Source organism: Zalophus californianus, chromosome 2 (genome assembly GCF_009762305.2).
Source record: "Zalophus californianus isolate mZalCal1 chromosome 2, mZalCal1.pri.v2, whole genome shotgun sequence".
Lineage (NCBI taxonomy): Eukaryota > Metazoa > Chordata > Mammalia > Carnivora > Otariidae > Zalophus > Zalophus californianus.
The window spans coordinates 119,775,710-119,801,435 of record NC_045596.1 but is presented as its reverse complement, the minus strand read 5'-3'; the positions used below and the strand labels follow the sequence as shown (position 1 = coordinate 119,801,435).

Sequence of the window (25,726 nt, the reverse complement as noted above, 5' to 3'; positions counted from 1 at the left end):
CGTGGCCTATGAGGCGGTAATATTCTACTGCCTCCTGGACCAGGTCAGTGGTCCTGTTCCTGATTGACGAGCTCCTAAGCTAGGTCCTCCGCTTTCCCAGAGAGACTGTGTGCTACCTAATATCTTTCATAAACTCCTTTCCTGATGAAATTAGGGTTTCTGTTGCTTACAACTAAGAATACTGATATAGCAGGTCAGGTAACATTTCATTACTTTTGGTCAAAGGCCAATTTATAGAGTGATTTAAAGAGCAATTTATAGAGCAAACAAATAGAGTGAGATCCTCCCAGTAAGTCAGGCAGTCAGAGTGAGCTGCTGAACAAGATGTCCTTGACCATTTCTGAAATCATTTCTTAAAAAACAGGATGAATACATCACATGCTGTTTTAATAGTAGTATCTAAATATGATTTCTTTTTTGCTATCAGACTGAGAGATGCAGAACACTAGCTATCCCCTTAAAAGCGTTCAGTTACTTTCTTGTATGCTTTAAGGTATCACATTGCTCAAGAAGTCCAATCACGCCCTCTAAAAAACTTGGATTTTTACCCTGCTTAATTATTCCCAAGCAAACCATGATGTCATTCCATTAAGCTGGCTCAGTCAGTAGCATTACCTTGCGTTAGCCTGATAGAGAAATCTCAAAAATATGCATCCTTGGGGGAGGAGACCAGGCGCCAAGTGAAAAGTGTAATTTTTGAAACTGGAAATAAGCACTCATACTTTATCTTCAATTAGAATTGATATTTCTCCTATAATAATTTAACTTCATTCACCTTGGATAATGCATTTAATTCCCCCTAATCACTATAACTAAACTGTACAGAAGTTCCTATTAAATTTTCCTTTTGGCTTACTATCAACAACTTTTGCCACTGCACTTAAAAAAAATTTTTCAGTAAGACCCAAATTGCTGCAGAAATCACATGAAAAACAAAACTCTGGCACATGAAAAAAAATTCTTACTAACAGTAAGCAGCAGGATTCTGAGAAAAATCAACTTGCAAGAAAACTTTTTTTAGCATGATGGCAAGGGTTTGGGAAAAAGGAACTTACAGGAAAAAGAGTTTGTGTTGCCAGTTATTCATTCACTTTTTTTTTCTATTTTTGCAATATCCAAGTAGAATTCCTTGTCCTAGACCTAATTTTATTTTCCATTTTATCCTCTAAAGGTCTCTGTTTATAATCTTCTGATTATAAACTTCAGTAATTAACCACTGAAAAGTGGGTAATTCCATGGATGTAGGTTTTAAATATTCAGTTCAAAAATAAAAAGAATAAAAAATATATTTCTGATCTCAATAAAAGCAAATTTAAAACAGCAAAAATAATGTTAAAAAAATGTATGTGCTATATATGGGATGATTCTGTCCCCCATTAATTCAGACTAGCACAAAGAGTGGTGAATCTACCCACACATATGCAGATTCTGTCTATAAGGCATGATTCACGTGAAGTTAGATCATTTGCACAAGGCCACAGAGTTTTATGCAACATTCATTAAAAGAGCCATTTCCTCTTCTGTGCTCTAAAGTCATTATTAACCAGAGATACTAAAAACTCAAGCAGGCTGCAACCTGCCTGACCTACAGAAATGAGAACCTCTTTTAGCATACTTCAAACTAAGCACTGACTCACGAGGAAAAAGCAGGTTGCTGTTAACCTGAGATCTTCTAAGTTAGGGTCCCCAGTCTGTAGGCTCAAAGAGAAGCCCTGAGATTGAAACAGGTGAGAGCGTGAGAGGTTGAAGCATGTAGGATGGCAGGGGGAGGTCGTCACCACCACCACAAGTTTAACTAACACCCTGCGGCACTAGGAACCCCTGCAAATCTCAGAGAGGACCTGTATGGACGAGAGAGGCATTCCAGGAAAGACTTCCACACCCACCATTAGATCCCAGTTTCCAGCTGGGGGCCTAACGGTAATTGAACACGAGAAGGACGTACACACATTGAAGAGGGACACACGGCCCCACAGAGGTTTTTAGAGCACTCACACGAGACGCATAGCTTTCATAAAGTAAACAGGTAAGGACAGAGGATGCTTTAGAAAACCCAGTAGCCCTATAACTGGGGATAAGTTAAGCACGTATGTCAGTTTAACCCAGTACTGTGCAGCCGTAAGAAATACTCATCCCCAAGCACATGGCAATGTTCTCCCGTTATACACTGAGGGAGGAGAGGAACAAAACTCATCTAGTTACCTTCCTCCTTCACTGTTTTCACACTGGGCACAGACAGATGGAAATGGTTCCACCAGTTTGGTTTGTGGATTTCTGCCTATGTACAGAAGTCATTGGTGGACATAGTCAACATCTACTTTCAGTATCAGACATTTTCAGTATCAGGCGGGATGTCACCTGGAAAAAGGAGTGGTCCTCTGGTCAGGCATTACTACAGTTTCATGTTTATTTCCTGTTACCCACAAGAAAACGGAAATGGCCCGAAAGGAGGCTGACCCTGGGGCACCTGACAGCTGGGGCCCTCTGCTACATCACTCCTCAAGTACTGTTTAACTTGTAATGCCATTTAAAATGTTATCACACATTTACTTAGCTCTGCAGTTTATAACAAACCTACCAAACAGGACAAACCAGTCTGGATTATATAATATGTAAATATGCCAGGGAGCTGGGGAGCACACCCAGGAGGATAGACTGGAGCAATGGTTAAATGAGCTAAAGCCTCACTATACCTGAAGGAGCCTCTTCATTCATATTTCATGGGTAGCACTTTGTAACTAAATTATGGAGAGCACAACAACTAATGAAGTTCTATGTATCCCCACAAATACCACCTAGTAAGTCACTAAAATTAATTAAAGGGGACACAAAAGTCAGTATTTACATTTCATTTAGTTTTTAAAATCTGATGTACCTACTGAATAACTCATATTTGGACCTAAAAATATTAACACATTCTAAAGAGACTATCAGTGATTAGTATCTTTTACTTACACACACACACACACACACACACACACTCAGCTTAAATGTGGGCCTAGTGCCAGAACTCAAGTTTCACTACAGTTGTTAGAGGACTTGAATAAATTGTTTCATGTAAGTACTTGTTTGAGAAAAAGATTTTATATCTACCACCCTCAGAGATATTAAACATACACTAAATAGGGAACTGGTAATATTCCATAACTATTCCTGTAACTCAATAAAATGACACAACAGAGAAGCTCCACAAACACAAATTTAACATTTTATGATAAAAAATATCAATACAGAAATGATCAAAGGTATTCATTAACCCTACACTGCTTCATGATTACCATCACCTATAATTTTTTTCTTTTAAACAGGCTGTTATGAATCACTAAGGAAAAAAAGCTGTGAAGACTCAAAAATATATTTAATTAGTTAAAAGTAGTGATTATGTAAATATATTAATCACACACATTATTCACAAAATTACAAGTAAATCAATGAAAGTCAACAAAAGCTAGCTAAAATTTAGTAACTTCCATCTAGAAATTTAAAAGCACAAATATTTATTTACATATATATGATTGGCATATAAAATATAAATAGATATGCTCATTACAAAACCTGTTAAAAATTTAGCGCTTGATTTAATGTACCAGAGTTCTTTCCTAGGTTCTCATTTTTAAAATTTTTTTTAAACAGCTATAATCAAATTGTTCTTTCCTGTTTTTAATACACTATATTTGTGTGATTTTAATAAGTCTTAAGAAGCAAGTTTGAAGAAATAAAGGGGGGAAAAAAGCTCCAAGCAGGAAGAAAACCCTCTTTTGGCAAGTCTATTAAATGCACATTTGATATATTACTTCAAAATCTTTCATAGGAGCAGTGAGAGTTGGTGTCATCTGGCTGTATCTTTCCATTCTAAAGAGTAAGCAAGAGGCAGGGTTGCAAACTGGCCTAAACTATGGAAACTACCACACAGTGGCAAGCACCCATGGTTTCAACAGGTTGTAGATTCAAATGCCTCCTCATTACATTGTCATTCCACCCTTCACTGCAATACGTGTGAAAGAGGAAAAAACAATCATGGCAAATAGTTTCTGAAAAAGCTCCCTGGTGATTTCTGATACTCCCTGCCCTGGCCCCCAAAATAAGAACTACAGAACTAAGCATATGTGCTGCCTTATCTTCTTACCCTTTAAAATCTGCTACATTACAATATCCAAGAACCTGGTTTCAGCTATTATTTCCTTAACTAGTTTTAGAGCCCCAAGTTGTGGTTTCAGCCAGAAGGTGTCAATGCAAAGTCAAAAAAGTATTTCTGGACACAGTTACAGGCCACAAAACTAGAACCGTGTAAAGACCATTTCTGTGCTCTATAGAGCTGAGCCAGGCTGGCATCTTTATGATCGGAGCATCCACTGGGCAGGAATTGACTCCACAGGCACCCTAGTTTATCCTGTCTGTCCTGTTCCAGCCATTTGTGTTCACACGATAAGCCTGCAGAAGAGGTTCTCCAGATCGGCCACAGAAAGAGCTTTAGGACTAATTTTGCTAAGACCAAAGACAGGCGGAGTAGGAACTCAATTTAATCCGGGAGAGATTATCAAAGGTATTTCTGAGACAAGTCCTAAGGTACATATTCCAAAAAAAAAAAAAAAATACACAAAGGTGGTGGGAAGAGAAGATCTCAAATTTCTGCAGAATTAAAAAAAAAAAAAAGTTGTTCTGTTGGGAGAATAAGGGAAATATCCTAAATAGCAACTTCTAAAATGTTTCCCCTCCAAGAAGCAAAAGTAAACATTTTACAGGCTCAAATCTCTATGCTCCTCTCAGAAGTTCCCACTGCTCATTTGGCAAGCATCCAAATAGCCTAGCTTAGCTGGCAAATGTTCAAATACAGTTATTCAAAATATGTTAATGAGGCTAACATGGTGCTTCCACCATGTAACCCCACCCTCCCTTTCTCTGTGCGAAGTGAACCTGTGCAGGTTAAAACAGGCGTGCCAAACACTTGCTGTGTGAGATTAATGACTGCTGGATAAACCACTGCCAATTTAAAATAAGCATTTAGGGAGAACGGCTTGTTCAAATGCATGTGGTCTTAAAAAATGGATATTGTGAGGTTCACTCCCACTGCCATATACCCCCACGGGTATGAAAATATAAACGTTAATGATTTACATTCTTTAAGTACCACATTCAAAGTACCTAAAAGATTCCAAAGTACTTCACAAGTATTCTTTTTAAAATAATTTCCCAGTGAAATACTTTTCATTCTACAAATGAAGAAATGAAAGTACTGGCTACACATTGTTTAGATAACAGTAACTGGAATCAAAAGGAGAACTCAGTTATTTTGTTAGCTAATACACCTATTCAGCAATCTCTTTAGCCAGATATCAAATATTCCTTCTGTGTATACAAAAAAATCACGGAGCAACTAGTCAGTCATCTTTGGTTTATACATATTCTCAAAATCTCAAAATTTCTCCCACAAAAATCAGACTAGCTTAAAATTTTCATTCTTCTTTCCTCCTGCCTTCCAAAAAAGCATTTAACATGTTTCTTCATCCACAGAGACATTCCACACATAGCCTGAATTTTAAAACTTAGGCCATACAGCTTCATTTTCAGTAGAACAGAAAGTGCTGTTCCAAAATAATTTCAACATTGCCCAGTCCCTAAATTAGTCCCCAGTCACCAGACCCTACACAGGAAATCAGGATCTAGTAACTTAAGTTTAAAAATTAAAGGGAGGTTGGAAGGAAGGTATAAATGGGATTACCTACTTACCCAGGGTGACTCATTCTCATATGCTCAAGATGAAACTGAACACTGACTCTGGATCACGAAAGAATTTTTCCTCAGGGGCAGAAAGGGGCATGGGATTTCCAAATGTACACTAAAGTAGGATCTTATGTGTGGCTCAGGTGAGTAAATCCCACATAATTAACTTCCTACTACAGAGAAGGAGTAAACATAGGTGAGGTGTACAACCTTTCCAAACGGCGCTGGTATAAAGCCCCTTCAGATGTCTCCCATGCTATAAAGATTACATGGAGAGGCAAGAAAGACTGGGGGGGCACAACACTCGGACTGTAGTTAACATTACTGAACTGTGCACTTAAAAATGGGTTTTTTACAATTAAAAATTAAAGAAAAAGAGGGACTAGGGTGAACTTACCATGTTGCCACTGCTCTGAGGGATAACTAAAATGCTCTTAGAGTGTCCAGCTGTTCAAATGTGATAAATCACAACAACCTACTGAAAGCCGAGGGGGAAGAGGGCAGACTGGGATGGCACCAGGCTGGGCTGGAGCTTGTGCTCACGTCTATGTCTGCCTGCTGAAACCAGCTGGCCTTGCACTCAGGGTATTTCCTAGGTCCAACTGCCTAGGGCCTCGTTTTTTCTCATTAGGAATAGGAAGAGTAATAGAAGTTTTCACCCCTTTCATTACTTTAAGAAAACCTGGTCTTTATCTTTCTTGAGTTATTTTCTTCTCCCTAAAGTTTTCAATAAAAATCTCAAAGCTATGAACATTTATTCTGCTTTAGAAATACATGGTTTAGAAACACAAGAGATTCTATTTGAAAACATATATGAATGTTTTCAAGGCTAGAACCTTATTTGAAAGATTAAAAATAGTTCAATATCCATGTTCCGATTTCCCTTTATAAAAAATGGGTTTCTTAACATACACTATTTCTCCAACTTAGAATAAAAACCAATTTCCTCAAAAATTAAGTATGCACAAAACCTGTCCTAAAAGAATATCACGAATTGCTTAAGACTTATTAAAATTAGTAGGGAGATATTAAACATTTAAATATGTCTGAGTATTAAAAACTATACCTTAAAACATAAATAACCAAAGCACCAACACATTAAAATTTTAAGTCAATCTATGTACTTTTCCTATTCAAATATAAGTAAATATAAAATTGTTATAAGGCTAAATATGTATATTAACTTTAATGATAAATCAGATATAGTTAAAGAAATATTTCCCTTTAGTAACTTATACAAAGGGCAATAAATCTGCTTACCTAAGATTTTATAACTTATTTTCCAAGTTAAACCTAAACCAGAAAATTTTAACTTAAAATACTCCCACTTAAGTTTATAAGGTATGTGTTTCTTTATGCTGCACTTGTAGGACTACTTAATGTTATGGTTCTCCCTAAGAGCATTCATCCTCGTTTTCAGCAAATATAAAAATTCACTGGAAACATCTATCGCCATGTTAAACAACATATGGATTGGAATAAATTATAGAAAAAAATCTGAAAAAAACAGCTAGAAATATTAGGAGACTAATAAGCAAAGAGGTTTACCAAGTATAGGGTTTAAAAAGTACAGCAAAGTGAGAAAATAAGGTCACCTGGAATGAAGAGAGCAAGTCATGAGCCCTGACTTCAATTCTCTGCACAGAGTAGAAGTCACAGGAGTCTGGCCTTTCTTGGTTGCCAGAGTGAATGGTAGAAGTTGGTTCTGGGTCTCCACCACATCCAGCAACAGCCCTTCTCCTCACTTCAGGAGCCAAGTGATTTACTAACCAAACTTACTCGGACTCACAGTGCAGGGAGAGGGTGTGGTAGACACTTCATATAATAACAGTAATGATACTCGACACTTATAAAGCAGATGTGGAGATTCTCTAAGATCTTGTGAGCAGATGGGAAGAGGACATAAGAGGCTGAAGTATTTCTGGGCATTTAAATAAATGGAGAAAGGAGAGAGCATGAAGGATGGAAAAAGGAAGGGAGTGAGGAAAGATTAGCAAGCCAGTGAATACGGTATCATAATGGTGAAAAGTTTTACAAAACAGTCTAGGTTCCTAGCATGGAAAAATGAACACTTTGACACAGGGATGGCCAGAGCAGGGTAAAGAATGATTTAACAAAAGCTGATAGCCATCACTTTGTAAGTAACTCTCCAAAATCTTTTTTTTTTTAAGATTTTATTTATTTATTTGAGAGAGAGAGAATGAGAGATAGAGAGCACGAGAGGGAAGAGGGTCAGAGGGAGAAGCAGACTCCCCGCTGAGCAGGGAGCCCGATGTGGGACTCGATCCCGGGACTCCAGGATCATGACCTGAGCCGAAGGCAGTCGCTTAACCGACTGAGCCACCCAGGCGCCCACTCTCTAAAATCTTTTTACTTTCGGTGGAGGCGGTGTCAAGGGCTTTCCACATTTTAATTGAATGGAATCATAAAGTTCCCCTAAGGAACTAATATGCCAAAAAAACAGACATAGCTTTCTAGAAATGAAGTAAGTTCAGTAGGCAGTTCGTAATAAAGTGCTTTACTTTATTCCTTTGCTATGATTAAATAACCACTCCCACCTAGTCCACTTCTTGACCAGTTTTCTACATAGAGTCTGTCTTGTCTGTCTCTCTTGCTCTCTCTCTAAAATGGACTTTAAAATCAAAGTTTAGGTGTAAAAATATTAGAATATATACATTAAACAGAAACACAGAGACACACACAGACTGAAAAACAACAGAACTTCTTCAGTCGAGTACAACTGCTTTGGTGCTCTTTTATAAATCAACCACATCTCAACTAACCAAAATTAGGGTGAACCAGATATGAATAATAAAGACAATAGAAAGAATACTTGAAATTAGAACTATTCTAGGAAATCTGGACTGAATTTTAATAATATGCTCTCAGATCCAATAACCAGAATACCCAGAACTTCTGGTGAAGACCTAATCCTTCTTCATATCTTTCCTCTTTGTCTTAAGTCATTCATAAACACTTGATTCAGGAATGCACATTCTTTTTTAAATCAATAGTTACATAATACCTTCCTTGATTTAATAATGTCTTCCAAGCTCAGTTAGGTACTTTCTCACATTCTCACCTTTCTAAAAACTCCCTTTCACTTTTGTCTTCCTCTAAGTTTGTCCTCTTTATGGGACAGTTTGATCTAAATCACTGCTAGAACACAGTAAGCACGTAGCAACACAGCATATTTCCCTTATCTCAAAGTAGAGAGGCTAAAGTTCCTTTTTGAGTTTTGCCTTCCTATCCCACTCTTTATACACATTTACTTCTACTGGATTTTCTTTCTTCTCCCTTTTTCCCTCCATGCCAACTAAGGATTTCTCCAAGTATAATTTCAAGGATCACCTACATCAGAATCAGCAGGGATTTGAGGTAAAAAGTGTTTTGGACTTCAACCTAAATTTACTAAATAGCAGAAGGTGGGTAGGGCTCAAGAATCCTCACTTTATGGGGCGCCTGGGTGGCTCAGGCGTTGAGCATCTGCCTTCGGCTCGGGTCATGGTCCCAGGGTCCTGCGATCGAGCCCGGCATCGGGCTCCCTGCTCTGCGGGAAGCCTGCCTCTCCCTCTCCCCCTGCTTGTGTTCCCTCTCTTGCTGTCTCTCTCTGTCAAATAAATAAATAAAATCTTAAAAAAAAAAAAAAGAATCCTCACTTTAGGGACACCTGGGTGGCTCAGTCGGTTAAGCGGCTGCCTTCGGCCCAGGTTATGATCCCAGGGTCCTGGGATTGTGTCCCACATCGGCCTCCTTGCTCAGCAGGGAGCCTGCTTCTCCCTCTCTCCCTCTGCTTGTGCTCTCTCTGTCAAATAAATTTTAAAAAATCTTAAAAAAAAAGAAAAGAATCCTCACTTTAGAAGTTACCCAGGTGACTCTAATACATATGGAAGAAGTCTGGGAACCACTGCCCCAAACCCTGGATTCTTCCCAAAAGACACAGGGGCTCGACCAAATTATAAACAAGCACCATTAGAGCATCGGAAAAGAGAGCATGGTGGCAATTCTCTCTTCATCTTCCTTTTAAAAAGCATAAGGAAGGGGCGCCTGGGTGGCTCAGTTGGTTGGGAGACTGCCTTCGGCTCAGGTCATGATCCTGGAGTCCCAGGATTGAGTCCTGCACCGGGCTCCCTGCTCGGCGGGGAGTCTGCTTCTCCCTCTGCCCCTCCGCCCTCTCATGTGCTCTCTCTCTCTCTCATTCTCTCTCTCAAGTAAATAAAATCTTTAAAAAAAAAAAAATCTTTAAAAAAAATAAAAAGCAGAAGAGGCAAGAAAGCGTGGAGAGTGGAACATGAGCTAAATATGAGACATCAGCATAAATGCGGACTCGTCAGCCCTGCTCTGTGGCTACTGCCAATTACAGTAGCCAGACCTGCAAGAGGACTGATTACATGTAATTTATAAAAAGTAAACAAGCTGGGCGGCTTGTGAACAATGAATGGTGATATTCAAGCCAAGAGGTAATAAAAATCATGAATAAAAGACTCGACATCCCCCTCCCCACCCAGACAACTGGTTGTACTCTGGCTAGGATTAGCAAGGGCAAAAATGAGTATTTGGGTAATGATTTAAATGACAAAAGACCCTTTGAGAGAGATTTTGTCTATCAAATAAACCCTAGGGAAAGAGTTACACAGCACCAACCTCTCATGTTCATAGGCTCAGCCATTTCAATGACTGTTCTTCTCAGCCTTACTGAGGTAAAAATAAATAAATAAATAAATGTTTGGTTCCAGACTACAACACAACCCTACAGCTGAAATACAGTTGACCCTTGAACAACACAGGGGCTAGGGGTGCCAGACACCCATGCAACTGAAAATCTTGCATATAACTTCTGACTCCCCCAAAACTTTACTAATAGCCTCCTGTTGATCAGAGAAGCCTTACCTATAAAATAGTCAATTAACACATACTTGGCATGTTATATGTATTATATACTGTATTCTTACAATAGTTTTTTCTTAATTTTTTTGGTATTCTAGCCTACATGGTTCATCTGTGAGTTTTTCTTTCTCTTTGTCTTTTTTTCTAGGGTAGGAGGGGCAAAGAGAGAGGGAGAGAGCAGGCTCCAAGCCCAACACAGAGCCTGACTGAGTGCTCAATCTCACAACCCTGAGATCCTGACCTGCACTGAAATCTAAAGTCAGACGCTTAAAGGACTGAGCCACCCAGACGCCCCCTCTGTGAGTTTTTCAAATTATTGCAAATCTCCAAAACATTTTCCAACATATTTATTGAAAAAAGTCCAAGTCTAAGTGGACCCATGTGGTTCAAATCTGTGTTGTTCAGGGGTCAACTGTATAGCTTTTAAGGGACACACAGGGAAATAAGCTAAATAATATACATGTAGAAACTAAGCTTTATGAAGAATCCGTCTACATTAATTCCTCTACATTCTCAACTTCGGCACTGATATTTTGGGCTAGGTTAATTCTTTGTTGAAGGGGCTGTACTGTGCAATGCAGGATGTTCAGCAGCATCCCTGCCCCCACTGACTAGCAGCCAAAGTGCCCCCGCTGTGACAACTAAAAATGTCTCCGTTCTCACATGTCCCCCACAAAATTACCTCCCCACTTCCACTAAAAACCACTGCTGTACACAGAAGCATCACAAAGAAAAGTTTGTGTTAATAAAATAGTTCATACAAGGTATTTTTGACATCGTAAAAAAACTCACGATATCTACTTTTAAATAAATAAATATATATATATAAAAAATACACACTTTTTGAGTTTATCACCCTGTTTTCCATACATTTTTCCATTACCAGGGGCTAAAATACAAAATCTTAATATTGTTTAATAAGCTATCCAAGCCATTACAAAATGGACACATAATAAAATAACTGAGTAGTCCCAAAGTATTTATGCCCATTTAACAAAGCCAACATACCCATCAGGCACAGGAGGGACAATACTAGGATCCATGAGACTTTTAGGAGCCCATGAAAAGTGTTTTTATATCAATTTAAAGTGGGGATAAAAAATGAATGTAATAATAACAATACCAGCTTGGAACATATTCATCTTTATAAAGATGCAGTTGCAAAATACAATTTTTCTTCTTCTTTTTTTTTTAATAGAGGAAGGGGGGGACCATGAAGGCTAAAGTACCTGGGGTTCACAAGTCACCATATGGCCCCGCCATCCGAAGGGGCAGTAAGCAATTAAAACAAGCATGTATGATCAGGTGTGACAGGCGCCATGCTATGGAAACAGAAGAGCATCAAAGGAGGATAGAACAGATGCCGGCAGCCCACTGTGTCTATTATGTGTGAGAGTGGTGGAGTTCAGAGGAGGCTTCAGGGGCAGAGAACAAGCAGAAGTTAGCCCGGTTGTGAAGGCAGATGGGAGGACCAAAAATTCCGGGAGAAGAGAAGAGCAGCGCAAAGGCCAGACTGGCAGATCACAAGGCCAATGCGGGGTGTGGAAGTTCAATACAGCTGAAGCGGAGTTTGAAGGCAGCAACAAATACTATGGGAGGCACACACAGGCACCCATCGCAACGGGCCTTGCAAACTGAGAGAAGAGGTTTGGGCGTTTCTAAGGCCAAAGGAACTGCGGCAGAGCAGCTTCAAACTGGGGAGTGGTATGCTCAGATTTGTGTTTCCGAAGGCCTTCATGGCTGCCTTAATGAAGACAGTCTGGGGGGGGTGGGGGGGTGGAAGAATGGAAGGAGAGAGGCCACTGGCTACTGCAGCAATCCAGAAGAAAGGCAAAGGTACCTTAGGTAGCAGAGGTCGATTAACTCAAGAGATATTTATGTGCTGTTTTGTTTTTTTTTTTTTTTTTTAAGAGAGATTGAGAGAGATCACGCAGCGCATGCAGGGGGGATGGGGAGGTGGGGAGGAGGGGCAGAAGAAGAGGAAGAAGGAATCTTAAGCAGGCTTCATGCCCAGAGGGGAGCTCCGCATGGGGGGGCTCGATCTCACGACCCTGAGATCATGACCTGAACTGAAACCAAGAGTTGGACGCTTAACCGACTAAGCCACGCAGGGGCCCCTCAAAGAGGTACTTGGGAGGTAAAACTGATAGGACTTGTCACTGGGTATGGAGAATGACGGAGGGACAACACAAAACAGCTCTGGACAAGGGACGGGGGAGCGACTGACTGAGGGAACAGCGAGAGGACCAGGTATAGGGAGAGGACGATAAGGTCTGCTGTGGATATGCTGAGGCTGGGTTGCTGTGGGGGAGCTAAGTAGTGATGGATCTAAGCAGTTAGCTCCACAGACGTGGAGTGAGAAACAGACTGAGATAATGCCCTTGAATCATCATCGTATAATTCAAGGCCATTTAAGATCCAGAGACGGGCTTTAAAGGTCAGGAAAAATGCAAGGTTGTAACAATTATGTGTAAGTGTGTAAGAGTTTACAGAAACTGAGAGCGCAGACCTTTTATCAAATTTTCAAAGGGGTTCATGAACTCATATAGGATGAAGTGGCAACCAACAGCATGAGATGGGAGAAGAGGCCCTGCAGGGCTGGCAACAGAATGCTGAAGAACTCCCACACATAAGGAGACCAGAGCCCGGTATCAGCAAAGCACGGAAAAGATTTTGAAAAGAGGGACTGCTCATCTCTCCATCAATGTAGTCAGGAGTTCCATGAAAAGAACTAAAAAGTTCAAATCTCGTTCTGCTAGATCTGGCAACCAGGAGGTCACTGGGGACCTCAAAGGGAACTGTTTAGGTAAAGGTATTGGAAAAGGACACAGGCTCTATTCCATTATGAAACGAGAGGCAGGTGGAAGCAGCCAAGTGTACAAACCCACTCAAGAGTCTGGCTGGGGGGGCCTGGCTGGCTCAGTCAGTAGAGCATGCAACTCTTGATCTCAAGGTTGTGAGTTCAAGCCCCACATTGGGTATGGAGACTACTTTAAAAAAAAAAAAAAAAAAAGAGTCTGTCTAGACTCTTTTGAGGAATAGAAAGAGTCTCACTCCAGCTCCAGCTTTGAAAATGGAATCCACCGTTTAAGATCCTGGTGAGAAATTTCTAACCACCTTCATTAAGCCTTCTCAGAGTCCCTGAATTCACCTCCTTCTGCTAAATTCTTCTAGAGTCCTATCTCGAACATCACTGATCATAATAAAATTTGCAGTACTACGTGCATCCTATGTATAAGCTATATAATCCTATATAAACTCCTAAAAGATGGAGACAGAGCCCTCTTGGTCCTCTTCTTCTGAATTCTTCATAGTCCCTTGTTCATAGCAGGCATTTCCTCGGCGACTGGAAGGATCTGACCCAAGGGGTGAGAGATCTGGCTCTGCCAGAACAGCCGGTTAACATGTATGACCTGGGACAAATCAATTAGTCTCCCGGAGGCTAATTTTCACTCCCTGTAAAATGAGGAGGTTGGATTCTTGACTAGGGAAGAAGGAGATTTGTGTAATTGGGAAAGATATGCAATATAGCTTGTTTTGGTAATGCAAATCATAGAAAGAAAAACTGGATAAAAAGTCAAGAGAGAGCCAAACAACACATGAAAGAGAAATGGGTTAGAAAGGTTGAAAAACACTGAACTCGATGATTTATAATTTTAGGTTTAAAATTCTATAACTATCTGGTCATGTTGTTCAAGAGATCGTGCAAAGTATCACACCGTACCTTTAGACACAGAGAACAAATGCCATCTTTGTCCTCTGGAAACTAATATCCTATTACAAACACTAAAGAATGATAACTGAAGCCATAATTTTCTTTGTAAACAGATCATGTGTATGTAACTTCTACTGTGTATACTGTGGGTCATTATGAAAATCATCTAGAAAAATATATCAAATATAAAAATATATTAGGCTTGCTTTTCCTTTTTTGATTACTTAAGTGAAGAAAAAGAAAAAAAGGAATACTGTTCAAAAGCACCAGTTTAATTTTGCACCCTGTTCTTCGGAGATAAATGACCTATATACCCAGTGAAGATTACTCAGAAGGCTTTGGTTTTATGTAACAGCATCACTAGGATCCAATTACCTTCCCAAATACTTTGCATTCTTACTAGTTCAGTATTTCCTTTTACCTTTTCTCAACACTTCAAACATTCAAACCTGAAACTGTCAAGGAGAACTTGTAAAATTTAATACTCCTACACAACTTTGGGGTCAATTATAACTTTGCCAGAGGGAAGGGGGTTCAAATAATACCTCCTTAACTGAATGAGGTGATCATTCCTCCTCAAGGTCTACCTAATGCCATTGGAATTCAAAACACTGGAGGGAGCATTCTACCAAGTGTTTCTCTTTCAAGAGTGGAAGATTAAAACTTCTCTCCCGCTAATCAACTGGTCATCCCTCCAACCAGAAGCACTTTCATCTTGGCTGCTGTGACTCTGGCCAAGGCACTAATGGGAATATGTAATGGACTGGAACTGAGAAAGCACACCAGGTACTTAATTCTTTAATCAGGTAGTCATCTCAGGGAGGAGTTCTGCTACTCGGAAAGTGGCCTGACCACATTTCCCAATACAGCAGTAACCAAAAACTGCATTTCAGGAGAGGAAAACAATCTACATGCTGGGTGGAACATTATTATTCCTAGTCTTGATTACCACATTACAGAGACAGAAATAACTCCCCCCTTTTAGAGAAAAGATGAAAGAATGTGTCTGTAAAGATTCTAACACAAATATCTGTGATACTGGTGGCTAGGCTTACATTACAGAAAAAGAAATGAAAACAAAGAGAAAAGAGCAAGAGGGTAGATAGAGATTCACAGGACAAAGAGTGCTTTTACCTTTCTCCCACTTAAAAAGTTTGCAAATAAAATGTTATAGCAACTGGCTAACTGATGCATTAAAAACAAAAAATAAAGGGGCGCCTGGCTGGCTCAGATGGCAGAGTATGCGATTCTTGATCTCCGCGTTATGAGTTCGAGCCTCACACTGGGCTTGGAGATTACTAAAAAAAATAAAATAAAATAAAATAAAAACAAAACAAAAGTAAAAACAACAACAGATTGAGTTCTCAACCTTCTCCTGAGAGCTAATATCCTATGTCCTCATTTCACAGAAGCTAACCTTGCCTAAAATTATATTTACCTGCTTACTTCATGTATAATAACTAAATATCTGTAGGCAAATGACAAATATTCAACTCAACCAAGCAACAGGAAAGTAATGTACAAAGCTGCGGTGTCAACTGACATTTCCCCCCCTCTTCAGACTATAGAGGTCCTCCTCTCCCTTTTCTCTTGAAATGTAAAATGGAATTTTGATGTTTTCTTTTTCTATGTGTGGCGTTCTTAAAGAACATATAAAACTGTTTTCAAAAAAAAAAATTAAACTACACGAGTCAAAGAAAAATAAAAAAGGGAAAAGAAAAACAATGAACAGGATAGTTAAAGCGAAAGTTTAATATTTTTCTTCCTTTAAAAAAAAACGACCTAAGATTTTTACATTGAAAAGAAATATTTGGACTCTCCGTATATTGTTTTTAATTCATGGAACAATGCAGCCATTTGTTTTTTTTCCTTCTGGAACACAGGGAATTATTTAGGCCAAGTATGAATTCAAAGTAAAAAGTTGAGAGAAAAAAGAAATACCAGTATAAGAAAACTCATGGTGAATTTGGCATTCTTTCCAGTATATCAAAATAAAACTCAGTTTAGAAATATGATAAAAATTTCTGACATACACATAAAGGAAAGAACAATTAAATGGTAGAAAAAATTTAAGATAACTCACATTTCCCCTTCTAGAAGCTCTATTTCTTGCAACTTACATCTTCACGTGCAGTTTGCATATAGCAACTCTGCTAAAAACAACCACATGGAAAATTTTTGTTCCAGATAATACTGCAGGACGGGGCTTGGCAGCTACAAGTTGTAATCAGAACACTTCAAGAGCTAATGTAACAGAGATAACAACCACACATGCATTTTGGTGCACAGCGTTAACTATTTTTCACAAAGCAGGCTGCAAGAGAGTCAAAAGCTGTTAGGTCCTACTTCATATGCATTCAGCAAGGAGAATTATTCTCTTCAGTTAGGGAGAGTTTTGCGCCTATGAATAAAAGAACTGCTGAAAATATAAAAGATTCTCTTTTCCAGTTAAGGCATTCTTGTATTATTTAAGGGGCTTACACATATAAGTCGGGGACGGTCAAAGTGACGAAAGTGACTTTTCCCAGTACTTCCGCAGGCCTCAACTGCCACCTACTATTCAGTTAAGACCCCCCAGCCATCTACTTGGCAACTGAAGAGGCTACTTATTTAATGGATGTGGAAATCCACTGTACAAAGAACCACTTTTCCCCAGGAGTAATCTAAAGAAGAAAAGAATGCTAATTTTATTTGTGCTTATAGCCAAAGAGGGGAGAATAAAGAGACCTGTGACTTGGTAAGTTTCCTGTACTCAAGTCCATAGACTGGGATAAAAGGAGTCACAGAAACGTTGTGACTTCAAGCCAAAGTTCAAATGGCAAATTCAGATGAAGCTCTAACTTGGTGGAAATTAGCCACCATGTTAATTTGAGGAATGTGAAATGAGAGAAACCCCTCCATCAACAACAGTCAGAGGGGGTTTAATGAGACCCAATGGCGTTATTCTCTTTCCTCCAGCCCTAGCTGGCCTCACACAGCTGGGCTAAGATGGCTTCCAAAGTCCAAAATAAGACACTAGCCCAAGGCAGTGCTGGCCCTCCTGCTGGAACTCAGGAGCAAAGGAATCAAAGGCTCTTTTATTCTCCCTCCCACCAGAACATGCTCCCTCTCTGTTGTAAACTAAATGCTTGCCAGAATGAATTATTTAGCTCAAAACAGACATAAAGAAATTCTTAAATAACACATGTCCCTTGGAATTTTAATAAGTTCAGGTGACCAAACGAGTTGTTTTGTTTGTTTGTTTCTTGTCTGACACATAATATTCACTTGTGGTCAGGATCCCATCAGGAGCCTTAGGTCATGGCAGACACAGAAACTTCTCAAACTATAGACTTTACAGCTGACAGTCGTACTCCATGCTTGAAACTGAGGTGTTCTGAGGCTGTTCTCTTCACTAGAATGTCTAAACTCAACACAAAGTCTTTGTTCTTCCTCTAAAACCAGGCTTCCCTTAGGATTTGCTATTTCTGCCAGCAAGACCTCAGTTCTTCCAAGAACAAAGCCTGAAAAGTCGTTTGTGAATCCTTCCCCGGCAGCCCCCTTCCGTTCCCCTCTCAGTCTGACCTCTTAAGCAATTATTGTCTGAATCATTCATCTGGCAAGTAATCATATACGGCCTTATAACATATGTCTTGTAAAACGATTTAAATGTCAGTGCATTTACAGCTTGTCTTCACAGATAGATTAGAAACTCCTTGAGGGCAGGGAGTGGGCCTTTCCCTCCATTGTATTCCACACATGACAAATTACAAAAACTCCAGAAATACCAGTTGATTTATTCAGTCAACAGATATTTGTTGCACTTCTTATTCTGAGCCAGGCACAGCTCTGGGTGCTGGGGACACCATGACACTCCAGCAACCCCACAGCCCTGTACTCCGTGCACCTGTGTTCTGTTAAGGCAAACGCTGGAGGGTCCCCAAAGAACCTCTGCTTCAGCAGTTCCTCATACATTCACTAAACTATTTAAGATGAGCAAGAAAATTAAAATTTATTTCCCAAAAAAGAGGCCTACTGAGAAGCTCCCCCCTCTGCCTCTCACTTCCAAGGAAATATCTAAGGAATGTTAAGCCACAAGAGAGTTTAGAATCTAGATCTGCATGCCCCTTCCCCATTTTACAGATCAGGAAACCGAGGTCAGAATGGTCAAAGTATCACCCGGACAATGGTAAGGTCAAGTCCAATCCTGGGTCCTGACACTCTGTCCAGGGTTCCTTCCACAGTAGCACAATTTACTCCAAATCCTTCAAAAATAAAGTAGTAGTCTACCTGCTGTGATGTCCCTTCTCCTCTGTTCGTTTCTGTGAGAAAATTAGGAGTGACGGCACTCAGTGTTTTGAATCTACCACCTCTTAAACTTCCTCAATCTGCAAATTATCAAGACCTTATCTACATATTTTTTATGTTGACTACCAAATATGGAATTCTAATGGGGCACCTGACTGGCTCAGTTGGAAGAGCATGCGACTCCTGATCTCAGGGTCATGAGCTGGAGCCCCAAGCTGGGTGCAGAGATTACTGAAAGTAAACTTAAGAAAAAAAAAAAAAATATATATATATATATATATGGAATTTAGTCATAAAAAGTGCTTTATCATTTTATTTTCCTTAATTTTAAAGCAGACTTAATAATCGCACAACACACTGAAATAACCAATACAGCTGTCAACCAGATTATCCAAGTATAACTCTTGTCATATTATTGTATTTTCTTCAAAGATGATCTTTTTAGAAAATTTAAAACCAAATTTTCAAAACATCAGAATTCTAAAACTACCTTCCAAACTGATACAACTTCCCAATGATAATTTTAAATCCCAAAAGACAACAATCAGATTTAGGAATTCAGCAAGTTTTACATGGAGAGTTTTGTACTCATCATTAGGTCCAGGCACAATGAAAGAATTAACTATCATTACCTATCATGAAGGCTTAATGGAATTGGTAGTTGATGATCTTTGGTAACAGAAACAGTGTTTCTACCACATGAGAAAAGGTAAAAAGAAAACATTAAGAATTTGAACGGACGTTTACTATCCTGAAGTTTTCAAGATAAAAATTCCTTCAACAGAATAATTATGCTCCTTCAGTCACTGTAAGCAAAAGCTTCGGGGTCCCTTGACTGCTACTGGTAATTGCAAAAAAAAAAAGTACAGAAGAGCTTACAGACATCACAGTCCCATTTGCTGTAGTGACACTACTGAGCAGCGACCTAATGCTTAGCACAGATCCTGGGCTGTCCTCGAACAAGGGCATGGTAATTCTGGCTGCCTGTGCCCCTCTCCTCCATGTAAGAGGTCAGGTGCCCACCCAGAGGAAGAGGCTATTTCTGTTTCTAGGCCCAATTCCAAAACCAGGGGCATGTTCTGGAAGTCCGGACAAGAACCATCCTATTAACTGACAGCTGAAGAGTGGAGCCCAAGCTGGGTGCAGATTACACACCCGGGAACTGGCCGAGGTCTTACTCCCAGGCTGGCTGGCAGCTCACAGGCCACCTTGGTCTGGCCTCAGAAGCAGGTTCTCCTGCTGAGATTGCACACCTGCCCAATGCTGACAGCTGGGCCATGAAGGAGCCCAAACTTGGTGTCCAGATTTGAGGCAGGCCATAGGGAAGCTCCTCCTGCAGAGATACAGTGATAGCCAGCTGGCTTAAATCAATCCTTTGTTTTCAGACTTACATTTTATCTTGGCTGAAATTTCAAGTCCTGATGAAAATCCTACCATTATTCCAAATGGCTGACTTGTCTTTAAATAACTCTTTAAAAATCTGAGCGCCACTGTTAAGTGCATACTACCAAGAGTTTACTTGTTTTCTGTAACCCTAGTGACGGTGATCTGTATGTTTCCACTCAGGTCCTTAAAGTAAAAAAGCAGCTGTTTAATATACAACACAGGACAAAAAACAAAACACAGCACTAGCAAAATTGAAAGAAAGCATGGACATTTTCACCTCCACTTTAAGTAGACTTCAAAAAATTCAGAGGATGAAATATATTAGAAGAGGTTCTTACCCTTTTGCAAACAGATATAGAAAAAAGTAAAAAGAGATGAAAAGGCTAGGGAATCTACACACTTCCTCCAGGCTTTCTCTCTTTTTTTGATGTCCCTTTCAGTCTCTCTAGGAAATTTAAGAAAAGCTTTCAGACCAGAGGAACACACTAGTGTGCAAAGAAAACAATGCTGTGTGAGTTGACTATGAAACAGTAAATATGAAATGGAGTTGTAAATGGAATGCACAGGAGCCATAACAAAAGATGACTTTAAAGATAAAAACTAAAACAAATTTTTTGTCATGTAAAAGCCCTTAAGTATCATCTTAATTGACATTTGGACTACCCTGTAAATACTGTAAACAGCGAGACAACCGTCAAAATCCCATGGGCCAAATGCTCCCAAAAGAATCAGTGTTCAAACTCCCGATGTCTTGTTTAACAATCACAGTACCACTCATCCAAGATAAATTTTTACAGCAAATCCATTCATTAAAAACTATTATCAAGCAACATTTTGTCTACTGGATGGCCAACAATGTTTCCTTTTACCCTTTGTTTTCATAAAGATTCTACATGAAAAGAAAACAAAAATCGGAAATGCATGAATATATGTATGTCTTTGAGGGTCAAAACTGCTTTAGCAAAAACAATCTGAACTGGATACCAAAGCCTAAAGATCAATAATCTGGAAATGTCAAAAACTTCTGGGCAACCAACTTGACTGCTAAACTATAAGACAGGCCTCATTATAACTTACAACACTCTAGTCATCCTCTGGGACCCCTTAAATTCTGTTAGCCACCTGCACACTGTCTTCCTGGGCCATATCCGTGTATAAAGAAAACACTAGTGCTCAGCCAGGCAAGAAAACCCCACCTCCCCCAAGCTGCTAGGCATATTCTTCCCCCTGTTGAAAACAATTTAGAGAGCCCTCCATCTCTCTAAAGCATCCCCATGGTTTCAGACGACATTGAGCTTGTTCCTCAAAACATCTATTAAAAATAAATAAATAAATAACAGCTTGGGCACACAATCTGAAACCACTTTATGTTGTTGGCTGACTTTTTCACATATTCTTGTCTCATTTCTCCGTAGACTCAGAAAGCTGCTTGAAGGGTCTTATGTTTCTTTAGCACTACACAGCTTATCCCCAACTCGCTTCTTCCTTGCATTCGCAACGAATATTCACAGACTCCTAGAAAGTTATAAACTGAAAGGAGCTTTAAAGATGACTTAGTCTGAGCTCCACTTGAAATGAACTAGATGATTCATTAACCTTTGATAGCCCAGTTAGGCAGATCTACGTTCAAATCCTGTCGGTGGCACATTCTGGTTACAGAAACTGTTTTCTCATCTGTAAAACAGAGATAATACGTACCTCATAAAACTGTTGTAATGATCAAATGAAATAATACATATATTTTTATTTGGGACTTTTCATTTTCTTTGTCCTTGCTAAGACAATCTTTTTGGCTGATTTTCTTCCTAAATTATATTACACTAAACTGCAAGCTCACTAGGCAGGGCTTCCTTCCTACTGTATTTTCTAATCTTATGGTGCCTAGTCCAGTGGTAGGCATCTTTTGAGAGAGCCATAAACCAACCATGTGAAAGAATGCGTTAAGTCTCTATAATCACTACCTATTTAGGCAAATGTACAGTCCTTGAGTTTCCTCCTTAGGTCTGTGTGTTTCCTAAACTGTGCCTCTCAAAACAAACACACCTATCTCCCTACTCCCTCTTCCCACACACATACAACCTTCCTTTTAGAACTAAAAAACTAAATGAACCACGGCGTCCCACAAGTGTTGGAATAAAGTTAGCATCTTCACCAGAACACTCAGGAAACTGTGATTAAGTCAAGAGACGGGATCTGGAAGGGTTCACATTTCTGGAGAAGTTTCTTAGGATGCGTGGCATCAAGTTCTTAAACGAGAATTACTTGCCTATAACAAATGCTCAGCAGAGAGTGAACCAGAAACTCACTGGTGAGTTGGTGAAGTTAAATATTGCACTTCACTAACCAAGCAGTGACTAATAAGATTAGTTTGGGTTCTAATACTGGGTGTAGATATCCTTCAACAAGAATCAAGTTCCATTGGAAGTGCTGGCCCCTGAAAGTAAATTTAGATTTAAGGAGGCATACATTTTGCTTTTGAAAACACATTTTATTAGAAAAACACTGGCTCCATACGCCAGGACAAACGTGTCATTTCTTTCCTTTGCAAAGGGCAGCGACAAAAGAACCAATGGGTGAGAAGGGGATAAGATTCTAGATCCCTGAAGAGGACATCGATGTCCCCCAGAGTCAGGTTGGTTCTTTCAAGGAATATTTTTCTTAACAGCTAAAATGGTTTAACACATAATCAGCATCTTGTATCAATTACACCAATGCCATTTAAGTAACCCTGGTGGCCTGGGAAAGGACCGCAACACACAGAAATCCTCCTGGCCTCAGCTGTAACCCCTCCTGCGAGGCTTGACAGCGCGTCCAAGGCGCCCAGACACCAGCCGCCAGGCTCCCCCCAGCGCCCTCCTCTCGCAGCGAACTGCCAAGGCTCTCGGGCCAAACTCCACCGTCCCTCGATTCAAAACCGCGAAAATGCGAACCCTGCTAAGCAAACGGCAGGGCGCGTAGCAACTTTTCTTTCCCTTCTGCACGGATTTGAGATGCTGGTTTCTAATACCAACTTCTCAGGTCCACAGTCCACAGTTTCCCCGCACCTCGGGGTGGGGGGGTGGGGGGAGGAGGAACGGGGAAAAACGAGAGAGAGCGCGGACCAAAGAGAGGGCTGCTGAGTTCTAAAACCTCAGCGGTTTTTCGGTTGCGAGAAATTCAGTATACAGCAGCCCCATGATGATTAAATGCAAACATAAAGAAAGAAGAATGCTCTTCCCCTCACCTCTGCTACAAGGAGTAATAAACACATGCAGCAGGCATTAGGTGGAAATGCCGGGCCCTCCCACGGGCCGATGAGGCCCGCAAAGCAGGCCGTCTGGAATCTGGAGGAAGAAAGCCGGCAAAGTGGAGGCAGGCCAGGGCGTGAGCTTACAGCCTCGGTCCCGAGCCTGCCGCGGAAGGGGCCGAGGGGAAAGAGATGGGGGACTAAGTTGAAGAACCAGCCCCGCGCGCCGTCAGGACAGCGGTGCGGGCCGTGAGGCCCAAGGAGAGGCGGCCGAAGCTCTACTTACATAACGCTTCAACTTCTTCTCCGGGGGGGACTTGCGGAGCCATCCCGAGCAGACCACTTCGCCGCCGCTCATGGTGCGCGCCTCTCCGGCTCCCGGCCGGGCAGCGGAGGGGCGGGCGGGCGCGCTCCCGACGCAGCCGACGCCTGCCGGCGGCGCAGCGGCCAGAACCTGGCTCTCCCGAGGCGCAGCCGGGACAGACGGGACGCGCGGGCTCCGCGGCGCACTGCCTGTGCGCGTCCGAGCGTCTCCCGCACGGGTCCGCAGACGTGAACAGAAGCGGGCAGCGTCGCCAACGCCGACACCTCGGGGCAGGGGCAGCTGCCGGGCCGAGGGCGCCCGGGCCTTTCAGTGCGCCCGCCTAGCCGCCAGGCGCGCCGTCCCGCCGGCCGCCTCAGCAGCGCTCGGGCTCAGCGAAAACTCTGCCCCTGAACGGAGCCGAGCCTCGGTCCCCTGCGCTCCGCCCCCTAGGAACAGGACCTCCCCAGGCGCTTTCGGAAACAGACACTACGTTGCACGCGCGCGCACACTCTCTCTCTCTCACACACACACACACACACACACTCACTCACACAATGCCCCCGCGCGCGGCGCCCACTCCGGCTCGCCCCTTGGTTTCGGCGCGCCGGGCGCGATCCTCTCCTTCCCCTTCCTCGGGAGAGGGTGGGTCACTTCCCCGCGGCGCCCAGGGAACGGCGGGGGGCGAACAGAGGGAAAAGGGGAACCGCGAGGGTCTCCTGCAGGCGCAGGGCAGGTCCTGGGCCACGCAGGGAGCCGCCGCGGTGGCGGCGAAATGCGGAGCGTCGCTGGGCGGCGGGTGCTGGGCAGGGCGCAAGTCCCGCCGGAGGGTGGGTCCGCTCTCGCCGCCGCCGGAGAGGGCGGGGAGCGGCGGAGGAACGAGGCACTCGGCTGCTCCGCTCCGGGGACCGACCCCACTGTCCCGTCCCCTCACGTTCCTCCCGCGCCGCCTCCCCCACCGCGGGGCGCGCGGCAGGTTCAGAGCGGCCGAGCCTCCCGGTTCCCTCTTCCTTTCCTCCTCCCCTTCCCACGTTCGGGCCGGCTCCGGTTTCTGCCCAGACTTTCTCTGAAACTCCGCCGGAGCGCTTCCAGCCAAAACAACAAGGGCCGGGGGCGGAGGGAGCGGACGGAGGGAGGGAGCGAGAGAGGGAGGGAGCGGGAGTCCGAGAGGCACCCTGGGATCTGTAGTTCGGAAAGCTGGAACGGGGTCCTCAGCCGCCCTGCGGCAGCGGCGGCCGGAGCCCCTAGCCGGCCCCTAGCAGGGGAAGGCCGGGCGAGGCCAGGGCCGCCGGGGCTCGGGCCCTGGGAGGAGCGAGGAACGTTCGAGTGTCAGTTCGTGGTTTGCCATGTTGGCTCTGTCGGGTATCAGAGTGTGTAGTGTACACAAGATCAGGAGTTTGGGGGGGTTTTCTGTACTTGACAGCCTGCAAGCAAAACAGCCCGGAGGGCGACCGCGACCCGGCGGATCCAGGCCGGAGAGACAAGGGCCGGGACCGGGAGGCGGAGGGGGCAGCGCACCGTGGCGACTGGCCTGGTGGGGAGGACGGGGGAGGGGGGGGACCAACGGGGGAGGGGGGGGGACCCGCCCGGGCTGGCTTGGGTTGGTCCCCGGAGCAGGCCTGCCAGAGTGGTGGGAGCGCTTAGTGTGGCCAAAGCATTTGACAGTCTTTGTGTGGGACGTTTTAGAGTCTCACACTCCCTCCGTTTGTGGCCAGTTTCTTCCACTTGACGTTGTATTTGTTTAGAATCCACCCTTGGAATGTTGGTCTAGAACAGGGAGACTCCCTGGGTGTCCTAGTACTATTTGCCTACTGGTGTGTGTTTTATAATTGTGACACCTGGTCCTGAGCTTACCATTGTCCTGTAATAGCAATATCTTTTCCAATTTATTTATGAAAAACAAAGCCCCAAAACAATTTTCAGAAGGTAATGTAAATAATCGGATAAAACTGCCAAAAATACTAGGAGATAAGTGGGCATTTGCTTATTAACACGACATTCATATTCGGCAGTTCCTCTCAGTTTGGAAAATGTACAATTGCAGTAGGGAATTAGGTGCTGGGGTGGTGACCAAGATCCCTGCACTCAGGGAGGTGACGTTCCTGTGGTGGCAGAGGATCGTAAACAAAGGGTCAACCGAAGTACAGATTGTGATAAATGTTGTGCCCTGAGGGAAACATATAGTAAAGTGAAAGAATAACTG

General features: G+C 42.3%; 1 protein-coding gene across 5 annotated transcripts in view; it reads right to left on the bottom strand.

Annotated features, from left to right (window-relative positions):
* Positions 1 to 23,632, bottom strand: part of GAB1 (GRB2 associated binding protein 1) — a 123,893-nt gene extending 100,261 nt beyond the window's left edge. For 4 of the 5 annotated variants that reach the window (XM_027597940.2, XM_027597942.2, XM_027597941.2 and 1 more), the window contains exon 1: positions 23,509 to 23,632. In XM_027597940.2, the coding sequence (XP_027453741.1) occupies positions 23,509 to 23,580 (72 nt within the window). In that variant the 5' untranslated portion in view covers positions 23,581 to 23,632. Of the gene's footprint in view, positions 1 to 16,406; positions 16,474 to 23,508 lie in introns of those variants that run through there. The other variant, XM_027597946.2, reaches the window with a different exon arrangement.
* Positions 23,633 to 25,726: the final 2,094 nt, after the last annotated feature.